General features: G+C 41.5%; 1 protein-coding gene across 3 annotated transcripts in view; it reads left to right on the top strand.

The window, feature by feature from the left end:
- The first annotated feature begins 6,236 nt into the window (after positions 1–6,236).
- LOC139541045 (phospholipid phosphatase 2-like) overlaps positions 6,237–18,404 on the top strand; it is a 31,802-nt gene continuing 19,634 nt past the window's right edge. The window contains exons 1-2 of one of the 3 annotated variants that reach the window (XM_071345214.1): positions 6,237–6,357; positions 6,525–6,618. Coding sequence is in view for 1 of the 3 variants with exons in the window: in XM_071345213.1 (XP_071201314.1) it covers positions 9,573–9,633 (61 nt within the window). In the remaining 2 variants the exon portion in view is untranslated. Of the gene's footprint in view, positions 6,358–6,524; positions 6,619–9,173; positions 9,634–18,404 lie in introns of those variants that run through there. The other 2 variants (XM_071345215.1, XM_071345213.1) reach the window with 2 other exon arrangements.

Consider the following 18,404-nt stretch of genomic DNA (forward strand, 5'->3'; position numbering starts at 1 on the left):
GATTAGTTAATCTCAACATGACTTCCTGGATATATAAATGATATAGACTAAATAGATAATTACATTAATAAGGAATGCACAGTAACATCCGGGAGTATATCAGAAAGGGCTATAATTTGTTGGTATTTCTTGAGAGCTCTCTAAAAGGAGAGCTGTGGTTTGTTCAGCCAATGACAAGCAATAACATATAGAATGTGCTCTTCCCATTTGTGATTTAATAGTGAAACATTATTTCTACACACCTTTAATCATCTATATCCTCTCTTTTCCGTCTGGTCCATGCAGAGTTCTCCCTCAGCCCTAGCAAGCCTCAGTGTGTCTTCATGGCCTGGGCCAATGTGACCTGCTACTGGACACCTGGACAGGGCTCTCCCCCAGACACACACTACACACTGTAGGTCAATATGTAAGATGCCATCACATACTACTGCACAAGTAACTGCTTGTGATTATATTAGGCCCCTCCCAAGTGGCACAGCGGTCTAAAGCGCTGCATCTCAGTGCTAGAGGTGTCACTACAGATCTTGGTTTGATTCCAGGCTGTATCACAACCGGCCGTGATTGGGAGTCCCATAGGGTGGCGCATAATTGGCCCAGCATTGTCCGGGATTAGGGTTTGGCTGGGGAAGGCCGTCATTGTATATAATAATTTGTTCTTAACTGACTTGCCTAGTTAAATAAAGGTTAAATAAAAAATAGACAGCATTAGTTAGAAATAAAGGCCAGTAAATCCTTCAACATGTATTTCCCCAACCATGAGGGAAACAAAGGCAGACTGACATGTTCCAGCACTGGTGCCACCACAGAATGATTCATTCTAAACTCAGCAAAAAAAGAAACGTCCCTTTTTCAGGACCCTGTCTTTCAACAATAATTCGTAAAAATCTAAATGACTTCACAGATCTTCATTGAAAAGGGTTTAAACACTGTTTCCCATGCTTGTTCAATGAACCATAAACAATTAATGAACATGCACCTGTGGAACGGTCGTTAAAACACTAACAGTTTACAGACGGTAGGCAATTAAGGTCACAGTTATGAAAACTTAGGACACTAAAGAGGCCGTTCTACTGACTCTGAAAAACACCTAAAGAAAGATGCCCAGGGTCCTTGCTCATCTGTGTGAACGTGCCTTAGGCATGCTGCAAGGAGGCATGAGGACTGCAGATGTGGCCAGGGCAATAAATTGCAATGTCCGTATTGTGAGACGCCTAAGACAGTGCTACAGGGAGACAGGACGGACAGCTGATCATCCTCGCAGTGGCAGACCACGTGTAACAACACCTGCACAGGATCGGTACATCCGGACATCACACCTGCAGGACAGGTACAGGATGGCAACAACAACTGCCCAAGTTACACCAGGAACGCATAATCCCTCCATCACTGCTCAGACGGTCCACAATAGGCTGAGAGAGGCTGGACTGAGGGCTTGTAGGCCTGTTGTAAGGCAGGTCCTCACCAGACATCACCGGCAACAACGTCGCCTATGGGCACAAACCCACCGTTGCTGGACCAGACAGGACTGGCAAAAAGTGCTCTTCACTGACGAGTCGCGGTTTTGTCTCACCAGGGGTGATGGTCAGATTCGCGTTTATCGTCGAAGGAATGAGCATGACACTGAGGCCTGTACTCTGGATGCCTGATCGAGATGGAGGGTCCGTCATGGTCTGGGGCGGTGTGTCACAGCATCATCGGACTGAGCTTGTTGTCATTGCAGGCAATCTCAACGCTGTGCGTTACAGGGAAGACATCCTCCTCCCTCATGTGGTACCCTTCCTGCAGGCTCATCCTGACATGACCCTCCAGCATGACAATGCCACCAGCCATACTGCTCGTTCTGTGCGTGATTTCCTGCAAGACAGGAATGTCAGTGTTCTGCCATGGCCAGTGAAGAGCCCGGATCTCAATCCCATTGAGCACGTCTGGGACCTTTTGGATCGGAGGGTGAGGGCTAGGGCCATTCCCCCCAGAAATGTCTGGGAACTTGCAGGTGCCTTGGTGGAAGAGTGGGGTAACATCTCACAGCAAGAACTGACAAATCTGTTGCAGTCCATGAGGAGGAGATGCACTGCAGTACTTAATGCAGCTGGTGGCCACACCAGATACTGATTGTTACTTTTGATTTTGACCCCCTCTTTGTTCAGGGACACATTATTCAATTTCTGTTAGTCACATGTCTGTGGAACTTGTTCAGTTTATGTCTCCAGTTGTTGAATCTTGTTATGTTCATACAAATATTTACACATGTTAAGTTTGCTGAAAATAAACGCAGTTGACAGTGAGAGGACGTTTCTTTTTTTGCTTATTACTATGGGAGCCAGAGGAGGCTGGTGGAAGGAGCTATGAGGACAGGCTCATTAATTGCTGGAATGGAATAAATGGAACGGAGTCAAATGTGGTTTCCATATGTTTGATACCACTCCATTTATTCCATTCCAGCCGTTACAATATACGCAGGTAATACACAGTGTCAAATACAATAGACTATACACACGTTTAACACAAATCTTACTTTACATCTTTAGGTCTCTCTCTCCCCTCATTGAAGCTGCCCACCCCAGTCCTCCCAAGCTCCAGTCTGTCAGCGGTGAAAGGCAGACCCAGATGCCTGAAGCTGCAGTTGACTACAAATTCCAGCTTCCCGGTGTCCAAGAACCGTATCTCCTCTGGTGCTCTGGTGTACTAGCTGCTGTACAGCACAAAGGAGCAGGTGTGTGGCCCACTGTGATCTCCAATCTGTCAGTTACTGTAGGACTATATAAGGTATAGAGTGTGATGTGTATAATATGTACAGTGCCTTATGAAAATATTAATACCCCTTGACATATTCCACATTTTGTTGTGTTAGACTCATTTCAAAAGGGATTAAAAGTGAAAACCTGTTTTTGGAAATGTTTGCAAATGTATTGAAAATTAAATACAGAAATATCTCATTTACGTAAGTATTCACACCCCTGATTCAATACATGTTAGAATCACCTTTGGCCTCGATTACATCTGTGAGTCTTTCTAGGTAAGTCTCTAAGAGCTTTGCACACCTGGATTGCACAATATTTGCGCATTATTCTTTTTAAAATTCTTGAAGCTCTGTCAAGTTGGTTGTTGATCATTGCTAGACAGCCATTTTCAAGTCTTGCCATTGATTTTCAAGGCAATTTAGGTCAAAACTGTAACTAGGCCACTCAGGAACATTAACTGTTGTCTTGGTAAGCATCTCCCAGTGTCTGTTGGAAAGCAGACTGAACCAGGTTTTCCTCTAGGATTTTGTCCGTGCTTAGCTCTATTCTGTTTCTTTTTATCCTAAAATACTCCATAGTCATGCCAATGACAAGCATACCCATAACATGATGAAGCCACCACCATGCTTGAAAATATTAAGAGTGGTACTCAATGATGTGTTGTTTGATTTGCCCCAAACATAACGCTTTGTATTCAGGACATAAAGTTAATTTCTTTGCCACATTTTTTGCTGTTTTACTTTAGTGCCTTATTGCAAACAAGATGCTTGTTTTGTAGTATTTTTATTCTGTACAGGTTCTCTTTTCACTCTGTCATTTAGGTTAGTATTGTGGATAACTAAAATGTTGTTGATCCATCCTCAGTTTTCTCCTATCACAGCCATTAAACTCTAACTGTTTTAAAGTCAACCATTGGACTCATGGTGAAATCCCTTAGTGTTTTTCTTCCTCTCCAGCAACTGTGTTACAAAGGTATCTTTCTAGTGACTGGGTGTATTGATACACCATCCAAAGTGTAATTAATACCTTCACCATGCTCAAAGGGATATTCAATGTCTGAGATTTCATTTTTACCTATCTACCAATAGGTGTGGCATTGGAAAACCTCCCTGGTCTTTGTGGTTGAATCTGTTCTAAATTCACTGCTCGACTGCGGGACCTGACAGATAAATGTATGTGTGGGGTACAGAGGTGAGGTAGTCGTTCAAAAATCATGTTAAACACAATTATTGCACACAGAGTGAATCCATGTAACTTGTTAAGCAATCTTTACTCCTGTACTTATTTAGGCTTGCCATAACAAAGGGGTTGAATACTTATTGACTGAAGAAGTTTCAGGCTGTAAAACAACAAAATGTGGAAAAAGTCAAGGGGTGTGAATACTTTCTAAAGGCACCGTATGTCTACAGCAGGTGTTGGCATTAAGTTTTTGTCCGTTTTTTCCTCCATACAGTGCATTCGGAAAGTATTCAGACCCCTTGACTTTTCCACATTTTGTTACGTTACAGCCTTATTCTAAAATTAATTCAATAGTTTTTTCCCCTCAATCTACACACTATACCCCATAATGAAAAAGCAAAAACTGTTTTTTAGAATATATATATTTTTTCTTTTTACGTAAGTTTTCAGACACTTTACTCAGTACTTTGTTAAAGCACCTTATGCAGCGATTACAGCCTCGAGTCTTCTTGGGTTCGGAACTACAAGCTTGGCACAACTGTATTTGGGGGGGAGGGGGTTCTCCCATTATTCTCTGCATATCCTTTCAAGCTCTGCCAGGTTGGATGGGGAGCCTCGATGCACAGCTATTTTCAGGTCTCTCCAGAGATGTTCAAGTCCGGGCTCTGGCTGGGACACTCAAGGACATTGAGACTTGTCCCGAAGCCACTCCTATGTTGTTTTGGTTGTGTGCTAAGGGTCGTTGTCCTGTTGGAAGGTGAACCTTCGCCCCAGTCTGAGGTCCTGAGCACTCTGGAGCAGGTTTTCATCAAGGATCTCTCTGTACTTTGCTCCGTTCATCTTTCCCTCAACTCTGATTAGTCTCCCAGTCTCTGACGCTGAAAAACATCCCCACAACTTGATGCTGCCACAACCATGCTTCACCATAGGGATGGTGGCAGGTTTCCTCCAGATTTGACGCTTGGCATTCAGGCCAAAGTGTTCAATATTGGTTTCATCAAACCAGAGAATCTTGTTTCTCATGGTCTGAGAGTCCTTTAGGTGCCTTTTGGCAAACTCCAAGTAGGCTGTCATGTGCCTTTTACTAAGGAGTGGCTTCTGTCTGGCCACTCTACCCTAAAGGCCTGATTGGTGGAGTGCTGCAGAGATGGTTGTCCATTTGGAAGCTTCTCCCATCTCCACAGAGGAACTCCGGAGCTCTGTCAGAGTGACCATCGGGTTCTTGGTCACCTCCCTGACCAAGGCCCTTCTCCCCAGATTGTTCAGTTTGGCCGGGAGTACCGTTCAGCCTGTAGGTGGGGCAGACATGAGATGAGTGACTTTGCTGTGGAAGGTGAGGTGGCACTATGCTAGAGCTAGTCACTCTGCTCAATCAGGTCCATTTCATTTTAAAGTGTCTACATGCGTATTCTATAAACATTCAGTTTGAGTTGTCTTTGTGTGTCTTGCAGTCCTCGCCCAGGAGTCAGGTGAAATGCTCAGTCCTGTGGTTTAACATGTCCTGCTGTACTGAGGGTTTCCAGAATGCACTGCACACAGGTGACTGCAATGCCCTGAGTGTGTCCAACACTTCCTGTCACCTGACCCTACCCCCACAGGTACAGACTCTGACTATATTTGATCATTGATGTCAATACCTTTGCAACATATTAAGATGATAGCTTTGTGCAGATCTTGATATGAAGTTGAACAAATGCCCAGAAACTTGCATAGTTTTAGTTGTATTGTGTCCAATGTGTATGCAATGTAAAATGGTACATATGTCTTACTGATGGTATGATCTCCCAGCACCCAAGGCCCTATTTGGTGATGTGATCAGGAAAAACTCTGGGCCCTACCTTTTACAGTATGTGTTGTATGTACAAAGACTTGACAGACAAGTATGTGCTGTTGCATGGAATGGCATTCTAAACATGGGTGGGAGTATTGTTGTTGTCAGAGGGCGTGTGGCCGGAGCTGTGCTACAGCTAGACTGTGAGGCCTGAGTATGGTGCAGTGACTGGGTAGGAGCTGTCAGTACAAGCCTACACCAGGCAAGGAGGTAAAATACACACACACAACACAGACCTAATGTATGTCCTAGGCTTTAGCTCAGCTCATTCATTGATTTGTCAGTAGCTGTCACCATAATGAATACATTTTTATGTGGATGTATTGTATTCCTTTATACTCACCCTCTTACACTAACTCTTCAGCCCACTCTGCTGGCCCAAAGGCAGTGGTGCAGAACCTGAGCAGACGTTGTCCTGCAGTGGGAGTCTGTTCCTCTGGAGCAGAGGCATGGCTTCAGCTGCAACTACAGCCTCTACGTCCAGATTGAAGAGGAAATCCTGAGGTTGTAGTTACACCAGGAGAACGGCTGTGGTACCAGTTGAGTGGTTTGTCTGGACTGTACAGGATCAACATTGAAGGAGTCCTGTTGGTCCAACAGCTGTAGGTGAGGACTAAGACAGGCAGAGATGTTGGAACTATTCTATTGACTTACCTCCATTGGAGTAGACAGCTGTTCATCCATATGTGTGTGTTTATGTGCACTTGTTTATGTGTTTGTGGATGTTAATCCATATGTGTGTCTGTATGTTGTGTGTGTTTGTTCCAATCCAGAGGGCATCGATTCAGTGGACACCATCCTGCTGTGTTCCATTCCTGATGTGCTCACTGTCCTGATACTGCTGACCTGCCTACATTGGAGACAGAGGTGAGAGAGCCATAGAGAGAGCAGCCTAGATGGCCTGCAGTGCAACTCTCCCCATGTCTTATCAGCCTCCTGCATTCTACCAGACCCACATGTTTCCTTGGCTGATTAGCAGCAGACTGCAGACTGGCCTCCACTTAGTCTGAGAGTCTGATAACAGTGTCTGTTCTCTGCAGGATAAAGCAGAATCTCTGACCTTAAGTCCCTGACACCGCACATAGTAGCCTGTCAACCTGGAACACCGAGACTAAATACACCACAGTCTTTTTCACTGAGGGGGTGGGTACTTTTGAATGCCAGATAGCAAAATGGGACTGTGCACTACAAAATGGAAAAACACAGATCCACTACACATATCTGTAGACAAATGCTCTCATTGAAGATCTCTGGAAGTCAAAAGAAACTACACAGAGTAGGACTCATTTTGTGAAAGTATTATTTTCATTGATTACTCTGTATTGCACTTTAATGCTATTGTTAGTCAAGCCAATATTACATGTTTAAAGTTATTATTATAATTTCAAATACAGCCCCATTGTCCCCACTCACCCAGTAGGGGGCAGAAACCTATTGATTTTGAATGCACAATGAACAAAAATATAAACGCAACATGTAAAAAGTGTTGGTCCCATGTTTCATGATCTGAATTTTTTTCATTTCAAATTCCATATGCAAAAGCTTATTCCTTTCAATTATTTTGCACATCGGTGTTAGTGTGTGTCTCCTTTGCCAAGACATGCCCAGGCATGTGAAATCCATAGATTAGGTCCTAATGAATTTATTTCAATTTACATTTCCTTATATGAACTGAAACTCAGTAAAATCTTTGAAATTGTTGCATGTCAGTATAAGTGATAGTTCCATTTCTTAGGATGTCTGATCCCTGGCTGCAATGTTTTGAATTTGTATTTACTGTTCCTTGCTATTCTATCAGATTTCCTCCATTTGTTTCTGTTATTTACATTTACATTTACATTTAAGTCATTTAGCAGACGCTCTTATCCAGAGCGACTTACAAATTGGTGCATTCACCTTATGACATCCAGTGGAACAGCCACTTTACAATAGTGCATCTAAATCTTTACACACGGAGGTTTCCATTGTGTCTTACTGTGCTTTCTGGCAAAGTCAAAGTGCAAGGCCACATGAAAAGTACTTCAAAATATATTAATCATATGTTCTATATATAAACTTTTACAAATATATGCTGAAATATCATCTTATCTACTGATGCATGTCTAACTCCTGGTATTTAGCTACTCCTGTGTTATAAGCGAGGCTAGAAGGGTGTCATGCCAGGCTAGAACATAAGTCTACCCCCAGTCTAGTCCTAATGAAGAAACAGAAATCCTTAAGTTATCCCAGCTTCTTGGAGTCCTGCTGTTGCTTGGTAATGTTAATTATACAGTCCCAGCAGGATTTGTAAATGTAATTTTGCTTTTGTAAGACTGTAAGTTTGTCTTGTTTCGCAGAGTATTAATGTTTCCACATACTGAGCCCATTACTCAGCGTGGGTCCACCCCGCTTTGATTAATGCCCACAACTAATGTCACATTTAGACCCAATTTCGTTTTTACTACCCAGCGTCAACCGGCCAACTCCAGTCATGTGTGAATCAGCATCCCTGTGGCTTTTTTGTTGTTGGAGGATAGCATGTTAAATACTGTACAGCCTACTGAATTAAGGATCAGGCACTGTATGGAAATCTATGCACGTGTTATTCAAGTAAGCAATATTGACCCAGGACAGTGAAACTATGCATGGGGTGTAGAGCTGGGACGATTAAATGAAAATGATCCACCCCTGACCATACCGATCACTTATCGCAGGCATTTTGCTGATATCGTTATTTACGTTAAGTAGCCTATACCAGAGAAATGTTAATTTTGAAATGAAATAAGTTTGTTAATATGGATGATGGCACAATTGATGGATACAACCATCAACCTAGTAGGAGTAGTTTAAAGGATAATAAATAAATAAAACTGTGGTGCACATTGTTATAAACTTATCGTCCTATTTATTGTTATTGCATCAATTCAGGCAATTTATCGTAATATCCATATCGCCCAGCTCTAATGGCGTGCCTGCTGAGGTATGTAGCCTACTGGCTACAGTCGATAGATTTGGGTTATGTCATGATTGAATATAAGATATTGTTATTGCCATGTTTGGAGTGATAAATTATTACTTGCCTTGAATGCCCTCAAGGCAATATCATATAACAACTCTAATTAAGATATAAAACATTATTTATCACACGTGTCAACATGAATGTAGTACCATGGGTTTCCCCCAAAATCCCAGTAAGTTTATACTGATCTATGGAAATGCTCTTAAATATCCCCAAAGTTGTATGGCTCATTTATCAATCAATACACAGTACAGTGAAGTACATCCGCCTCCACACAAATCAGCTGCTGTCCACTGTAGGCTACTCAAACTAACTACTTTACCACCAGCAAGACAGACTTCTGCTCAGCTTTCTTTTATTATTGAAGTCAGTGTCAATTCTTACATTCAAATTTGGAGCAGATAATGTAGGCCTACTATTCGACGTCAGATTGTTGGAGTAAAAAATTTCAAGGAAGTGGGAAGGAGGGATCTGTGGCGTGGAGGGTTGTAACGTTATTGGTTTGTAGGACGGCTCAACTACTGTAAAACGAAGGTTTATTTTTCAAGCCTGTCATTACAACAAAAATATGAGGGTAAGAATTTAACACTGTCGCCGATTGAGATGACTAGAGTCTAAGTTTGGAAGGCATTTTTCGCACTTCAAAATTGCACACATAGGTGTCAACATCTGTGGGCAGGTAGGAAAGTAGCTTAAAAACCGGAAGAACTCGCAATACAGGTTGGCTGCATACGTTTTACCCAGCGGACTCAATGGCAACACTCGTAAACTAAATTTCCAAACACGTGTCCTATCAACTGGCAGCCTCTATCAATAGAATAAAATGATGGATTTGAGAAAAAAGAAGATGTATGTCTTGGTGGACGTGATGTGCGTGGCAGTAGGTAAGTAGCCTACAGTAGCGACGTGCATCAATTTCACACTGCGCTTGAACATAGAAACGATTCTATAGTCTACACAAGCCAGACCTATGTATGTGCCTCGATAGCATATTGATTTGAGTTTTGGACTGATGAAGTACCAATAGATGTAAAATAGAAAGGTTATCCACCCAGCTAACAACAAACGTAAACACAACTTTAGAGCACTTTCCTTTAAGAGTCTCAAGTTATTACCTAACGTTTTCATAGGAACATACCAGTTATGTGCAAGAAATGTTTCAAAAAGACCATTCCATTAATGTCAATTATACAACGGGTGGGTCTAATCCTTATAGGCTACTCTTACCCTACTGTAACGAAAGCTGGTTCAACAGCAATGTGTCCGGTGTCTTTCTTATCCTGGCCATTCTTTAGCCAAGTAGCCTATCCATAAAAGGTTTATAAAAATATCTACTCGTGAGGCTTTTGCGTGACATAGGCCTACCTGCAGTGCTAATTTGTATTTATAAGGATCCACATTAGCCAAGGCTGTAGCTACTCTTCCTTGGGTCCAGCAACATTAAGGCAGGTATATACAATTTAAAATATTACATGACATTACATTTCATAACACTTTTCACAACACATTAAGTGTGTTCCCTCAGGTCACTCTACTATCACATATCTACAATACAAAATCCATGTGTACGTGTGTCAAGTGCGTGCTAGTAGTTTAAACAGACACCTTGGTGCATTCAGCATGTCAACACTTCTTACAAAAACAAGTAGTGATGAAGTCAATCTGTCCTCCACTTTGAGTTATGAGAGATTTACATGCATATTATTTATGTTAGCACTCCGTGTACATTTTAAGGGTAAGCTGTGCTGCCTGTTCTGAGCCAATTGTAGTTTCCCGAGGTCTCTGTGGCACCTGACTACACAACTGAATAGTAGTTCAGGTGTGACAACTAGAAGCCTGTAGGACCTGCCTTGTTGATAGTGTTGTTAAAAAGGCAGAGGAGCGCTTTATTATGGACAGACTTCTCCCTATCTTAGCTACTGTTGTATACACATGTTTTGACCATGACAGTTTAGAATCCAGGGTTACTCCCAAGTAGTTTTAGTCACCTCAACTTGCTCAATTTCCACATTATTTCTTACAAGATTTTGTTGAGGTTTAGTGAATGACTTGTCCCAAATACAGCCTGAAGGAGGAGAGATTACTAGAAACGAACTTGGTTGACTGTTTTAACTGGATAAATTGTCGGAGTAGAGGACCTTGTGCATTTCAGGTAAAATAACAACCCAATGTTTATATCCCAGGACAAATTAGCTAGCTAGCTAAATTGCTATAAATGTTTAATGCTTTTTGACCTGTCCCCAAATTAATGTAATTGGTTCAGAGTTTGTTTTGATATTTAAACTTGCGTGTCCTGGTTGCGTCTGGTGTGGGTGGACAAAATCAACATGCGCACGCAGACGCACGCACGTGTGCGTCTGGTCAGTATGTAAGAAATACTGACTCGTGCCTTGTAATTCCGTTACCAAAAACCCACATATCTTTAAGATATTTAAAAAAAAATCTCCCTCATGAGGGAGGATAGTGAAAGTTCACAGAAGTAACAGGTAAAGAAGGTACACCTATCAATTAGTGTCAATTTTGTTGAGTTATTAAAACTCAATACACGGGACCTCCCGAGTGGCACAACGGTCTAAGGCACTGCATCGCAGTGCTTTAGGCGTCACTACAGACCCGGGGACGATCCCGGGCTGTATCAGAACTGGCCGTGATCGAGAGTCCAATAGGGAGGCGCACAATTGGCCCAGCATCATCCGGGTTAGGGGAGGGTTTGGCCGGGGGGGGCTTTACTTGGCTCATTGCGCTGTAGCAGCTCCTTGTGGCGGGCCGGGCACCTGCAGGCTGACCTCGATCGTCAGTTGAACAATGTTTCCTCAGACACATTGGTGTGGCTGGCTTCCGTTTTAAGCGGGCGCGTGTTAAGATGCGCAGTTTGGTGGGTCATGTTTCGGAGGGTGCATGACTCAACTTTTGCCTCCCGAGCCCGTTGGGGAGTTGCAGCGATGAGACAAGATCGAAATTGGAGAGAAAAAGTGGATAAAATACAAAAACTCAATATCCCAACATTGGCAAATCTGGGGTGTTTAGATTTAAGCTATATTAAATCAAATCCAGATAGTTATTTATTTTAGCAGGTGACAAAAATCATAGATTTGATAAGATTGACAGACGTAGTAATACAAATGGCAAATTTAGAGATCCTCCAAAGATGCTAATGCAGCTGCAATATACTGACAAGTATTCCCTTTTTGGTGGGAGGGAAGGGAAGGGAAAGGAGGAGGTTTATATGAGTTGCAATCTGGGAGGGCTCTTGGGAAATGTTTTTTTTCTTTTTACATATTCTATGCGGATTATTGATTACTCATCTAAACTCAGCAAAAAAAGAAACGTCCCTTTTTCAGGACCCTGTCTTTCAAAGATAATTCGGAAAAATCCAAATAACTTCAGATCTTCATTGAAAAGGGTTTAAACACTGTTTCCCATGCTTGTTCAATGAACCATAAATAATTAATGAACATGCACCTGTGGAACAGTCATTAAGACACTATCAGTTTACAGATGGAAGGCAATTAAGGTCATAGTTATGAAAACTTAGGACACTAAAAAGGCCTTTCTACTGACTCTGAAAAACACCAAAAGAAGGATGACCAGGGTCCCTGCTCATCTGCGTGAACGTGCATGCTGCAAGGAGGCATGAGGACTGCAAATATGGCCAGGGCAATAAATTGCAATGTCCGTACTGTGAGACAGGGAGACAGGACGGACAGCTGATCGTCCTCGCAGTGGCAGACCACGTGTAACAACACCTGCACAGGATCGGTACATCCGAACATCACACCTGCGGGACAGGTACAGGATGGCAACAACAACTGCCCAAGTTACACCAGGAACACACAATCCCTCCATCAGTGCTCAGACGGTCCACAATAGGCTGAGCGAGGCTGGACTGAGGGCTTGTAGGCCTGTTGTAAGGCAGGTCCTCACCAGACATCACCGGCAACAACGTCGCCTATGGGCACAAACCCACCGTCGCTGGACCAGACAGGACTGGCAAAAAGTGCTCTTCTCTGACGAGTCACGGTTTTGTCTCACCAGGGGTGATGGTCGGATTTGCGTTTATTGTCGAAGGAATGAGCATTACACCGAGGCCTGTACTCTGGATGCCTGATCGATTTGGAGGTGGAGGGTCCATCATGGTCTGGGGCGATGTGTCACAGCATCATCGAACTGCGCTTGTTGTCATTGCAGGCAATCTCAACGCTGTGCGTTACAGGGAAGACATCCTCCTCCCTCATGTGGTACCCTTCCTGCAGGCTCATCCTGACATGACCCTCCAGCATGACAATGCCACCAGCCATACTGCTCGTTCTGTGCGTGATTTCCTGCAAGACAAGAATGTCAGTGTTCTGCAATGGCCAGTGAAGAGCCCGGATTTCAATCCCATTGAGTACGTCTGAGACCTTTTGGATCAGAGGGTGAGGGCTAGGGCCATTCCCCCCAGAAATGTCCAGGAACTTGCAGGTGCCTTGGTGAAAGAGTGGGGTAACATCACAGCAAGAACTGGCAAATCTGTTGCAGTCCATGAGGAGGAGATGCACTGCAGTACTTAATGCAGCTGGTGGCCACACCATATACTGACTGTTACTTTTGATTTATATCCCCCTTTGTTCAGGGACACGTTATTCCATTTCTGTTAGTCACATGTCTGTGGAACTTGTTCAGTTTACGTCTCAGTTGTTGAATCTTGTAATGTTCATACAAATATTTACACGTTAAGTTTGCTGAAAATAAACGCAGTTGACAGTGAGAGGATGTTTCTTTTTTTGCTGAGTTTATTTACTTTAAAGGGGATTGTACTCACTAACTTTGCAACAAAGTATTTTCCAAATGTAATGGTTAAGCTATCTATGCTTTCCTGGAATAAATAAAATAAATAAAAAGCATACTAGTTGTTTTGATATTTTAAATAGGAAAGGAGTAGATATTGCCATGCTCCAGGAAACTCGTATAAGGAAGGATTATATAAGCAAAATCAAAAACAACAACTTCCAAGGTGGCTGCCTTTTCTTCTGCTAATAATAAAACAAAAGGGGTAATTATTGTGTTTCAGCGTAATCTCAAGTTTCATATATTAGACCAAGGCAATGATCAAGATAGGCAATCCTTCTATGTGAAATGCATTTTTTCTGGCAAAGAAAAGCTTTTATTTCTGCATATGCCCCCAATACTCACGATTATTTGTTTTGTTTCTTTATCCAAAATATTTACAGGAATATCTGATTTCCATGTGGTCTTGGATGGTAACTTGAATACTACACTCAATCTGACAATGGATAAATCTAACAAATCGGGTACCGCACCACCATCCACCATAGCGTTCTGAAATATGGTCTTTGATTTTGCACTAGCAGATATATGTAGAGTGCATAATCCACAGATGAAAGAATATTTCATATACAGTAGAATAATATATTTTTACTCTGCTAGGCACCGATCATTTAAGGATCGATTACATATTACTTTATCACAGTTAGTGCATCTGTGCTGAACAAAAATATAAACTCAACAATTTCAGCGATTTTACTGAGTTACAGTTCATATAAGGAAATCAGTCAATTGAAATAAATAAATTAGGCCCTAATCTATTACTTTCATATGACTGGGCAGGGGCACAGCATAGGCCCACCCAGTTGGGAGCCATGCCCACCCACTGGGGAGCAAGGCCCAGCCAATCTGAATGAGTTTTTCACCACAAATATATTTATTTTTTTCCCCACGAGTGAGTTTTACATATCTCTAACATTCACCCCAGTGTGAGTTTTTTTTTTATACACGTGATATCAGAATGCAATCACTGTTCCAAAATGTGATTGTTATGAAACAGGACAGTTAACCTGCGTTGCCCTCAAACCAAGGCACGCTGCCTGCTAATTATCTATAGGCTATGTTTCAACTTGTCAGTTTCAAATAAGTTTTTTATTTTCTAACAAAAGTTTGAATTGAGGTGTGTTCCTCTTCATTAATTCACATTTCACTCTTGCGGACAATTTATGTTTGAGGCTTTACTGAGCCAGACAAACTTCTCACTTCAACGAGAGCCCCATCCCTTCCCAAGTGTTTCCCCAGATCAAATAGGAAGACATTTGCGCATCTCTAGTCAGAACAGGCCTTGCACTAACTTTTTCCCCCAGGCACATTTTCTGGCTGGCGCCCACATTACCTTTTGTTGTTTTCCTTACAAATAATAACTTTGGACATGTGTGCTTTCCTGTCAAAGTAAGTGCATTTTTTTATGTATATTGTGTTTATACTGTAACATACCGTATGCATGTATGGAGCATCATGCATTTACTGTTTTATTCACATGTTTTCAAGTACTGGTGACAACTCATGCATTCCAATTCTTGCATAGATTGTAATGGACACATGATATCTAAAATACTTTTTTCAAGGTTATGCTGATTATGGTGAGCTAATGCTTAGCTATTTGGCAGCTATGTGTGGCGCCATGTTTGTTGACGTCATACAATGCATTCTGGTTGTCACGTAAGCGTCTGTCACAACATTTTTTATTAAAAAAACAAGGTGAAGGGATAGTTCACTCGACATCGTGCAGCCTAACAATGTATTAAGAATCAAAACATATAGCCCAACGTTTATCACAACTAAACGTACATTTAATAACACTAAATTAAGCATATAGGAATACCTATTTCTTTAACTGCTCAACACAGAATAGCCGCATGTGCGCACTCCCTCAAATTGATTGGAGAAAATATCCTTTTTATTTTATTCAGCTTTATTCAATTGTGTTCTTTATACTATAAAATAATGCTACGGAATTCTAAGCAAATCTAAGCAAATCTGCTAAATGAACTAGTGTAGCCCACAGCCATTTGGCATAGCCAGATCAGGACCTAACATAAGGACAATTAGGAGTATGCTATTCTGGTCTTCTGAAGAATACTACATTTTCTTCATACCATGCTTATTTAGTCCTGTCTAAAATAAATAATACCATTTTATAGGTCACATACACATGGTTAGCAGATGTTATTGTGAGTGTAGTGAAATGCTTGTGCTTCTAGTTCCGACAATGCAGCAATATTTAACAATTCCACAACTACCTAATACACACATCTATGTAAGGAATGGAATAAGAATATATACATAAATATATGGATGAGTGGCATAGGCAAGATGAAATAGATGGTATAAAATATAGTATATACATATGAGATGAGTAATGCAAGATATGTAAACATTATTAAAGTGACTAGTGATCCATTTATTAAAGTGGCCAATGATTTCAAGTCTGTATGTTGGCAGCAGCCTCTCTGTGTTAGTGATGGCTGTTTAACAGTCTGATGGCCTTGAGATGGAAGCTGTTGTTCAGTCTCTCTGTACCAGCTTTGATGCACCTGTACTGACCTCGCCTTCTGGATGGTAGCGGGGTGAACAGGCAGTGGATCGGGTGGTTGTTGTCTTAGATTTTTTTGGCATTCCTGTGACATCGGGTGCTGTAGGTGTCCTGGAGGGCAGGTAATTTGCCCTGGTGATGCGCTGTGTGGACCGCACCTCCCTCTGGAGAGCCTTGTAGTTATGGGTGGTGCAGTTACCGTACAAGGCGGTGATACAGCCCGACAGGATGCTCTCAATTGTGCATCTGTAAAAGTTGGTGAGGATTTTAAGTGACAAGCCACATTTCTTCAGCCTCCTGAGGTTGAAGAGACGCTATTGCGCCTTCATCACACTGTGTGGGTGGACCATTTCAGATTGTACGTAACAGGCAGTTTACTTTGGGCACATCATTCAAGCAAATTTCCGAATACTGCCCCGTCACTAAAAAGTTAATCATGATACATACATACACGCCCTTCTTCCCAGAGAGATGTTTATTCCTGTCCACACAAAGTACAAATAATTCAGGTGGCTGTACCGACTCCGACAGCATATCCCGAGAGAGCCATTTTTCTGTGAAACAGTATGTTACAATCCCTGATGTCTCTCTGGAAAGCAACCCTTGCCCTAATTTCGTCTACCTTGTTATCTAGAGACTGAACATTAGCGAGTAATATGCTCAGAAGCGGTGGGTGGTGTGCACGCCTCCGAAGTCTGACCAGAATATTTATTGTAATGGTGTTGGCTATATTACATGGATTTAATAGACCTTTAAAACATTCAGATGTTCCAAAGGTCTGCATCAGTGGCTTGTAGGAAGCCAGGAGATGCTAAATGTGTTTATGTTCATCATTCGGTCAATTACCATTAGACCGACCAGTTATTTGCTTGAGAATCATATGCTGGCAAAATTTTGTGACCGTCACAGCAACAGTTTATATTTTTGTTCAGAAGGTGGAAATTGTACATACATGCAAACTTGTGCAAATTGTCTACAACCAATACTCCAAATCGTGCCACAAGGTGGAGATTTAATCTCACACTCTTAAAAAATTTGGATTTCTGTAATAAATTCAGGTATGATTTACATTACTTTATCCTTAACAAAGAGCCTGTGAATGATGATAGATTCCTGTGGGTTGACAAAATGGGTTCATTGGTTAAATGCAGTGGTTCGTGCTTTCAGTTAAAATAACATTTGCTTCTGGTTTGAACAAGTAAAAAAATTAAAAGAACTGGAGTCCACTTTATCCTTACTAACTCGATAGTCAAAATGAATGTCTCGCCTAGACTAAATTTCTTTGTTAGCATGGTTCCTTTGTCCACGCCATTAGGGTACTGGGTAAAGATTCACAGTTCAGTCTTGAATTTTATATGGAGAGGGGAACGTCCCAGAATTGAAATTACTAAGAACCAGCAACCCAAAGGTTTTGGGGGTCTAGATGGAAGATGTACTATTCTCTGCCTTAATTTCCTTTAAGTTTTGCCGTACTCAGTTTGGACCAATCATTGCCCACTCAATACAGACCTAGCAACAAATCGAAAAACTGGGTAATTGGGAAGTGCAATGGCATACCCAAACAATAATATTTATAAATGACTCCCTACCTTTTGGAAAGGAAACCTATCATTTTTAAACACTGTTCTGAACAACGAATTCATAAACTTTCAGACAAAAGGAATGATGGTTTGTTATCCTTTCATGACCTAAAAAAAACATGTATAATTTACCTGGTTCATTAGTTTTTACATGTATTTGCTGTTAAGAACCGCTATGTGCACTTATGGAGTCAACCACTCCCATTCCATACACTTTTTAGGTAGCTAGAACACAAGTGGGGGTTTTGTATCCAATCTATATTTTAAAAAACTACTAGAAGCCCTACCTAAACCAATGTGAAGTTTTTTAAATTTTATTTCACCTTTATTTAACTTCTCTGGGATATGTGGGACGCTAACGTCCCACTTGGCCAAAAGCCAGTACAAATGCAGAGCGCCAAATTCAAATAAATTACTATAAAAATCTAACTTTCATTAAATCACACATGAAAGACACCAAATTAAAGCTACACTTGTTGTGAATCCAGCCAACATATCAGAATTCAAATGGGCTTTTTGGCGAAAGCAAACGATGCTATTATCTGAGTTAGCACCATAGTAAACAAAGAGAGAGAAGCATATTTCAACCCTGCAGGCGTGACACAAAACACAGAAATAAAAATATAATTCATGCCTTACCTTTGACGAGCTTCTGAAAATACTTATTTTCCACCATCATTTGCAAATAAATTCATAAAAAATCCTACAATGTGAT

The sequence above is a fragment of the Salvelinus alpinus genome, chromosome 16 (assembly GCF_045679555.1).
Source record: "Salvelinus alpinus chromosome 16, SLU_Salpinus.1, whole genome shotgun sequence".
Taxonomy (NCBI): domain Eukaryota; kingdom Metazoa; phylum Chordata; class Actinopteri; order Salmoniformes; family Salmonidae; genus Salvelinus; species Salvelinus alpinus.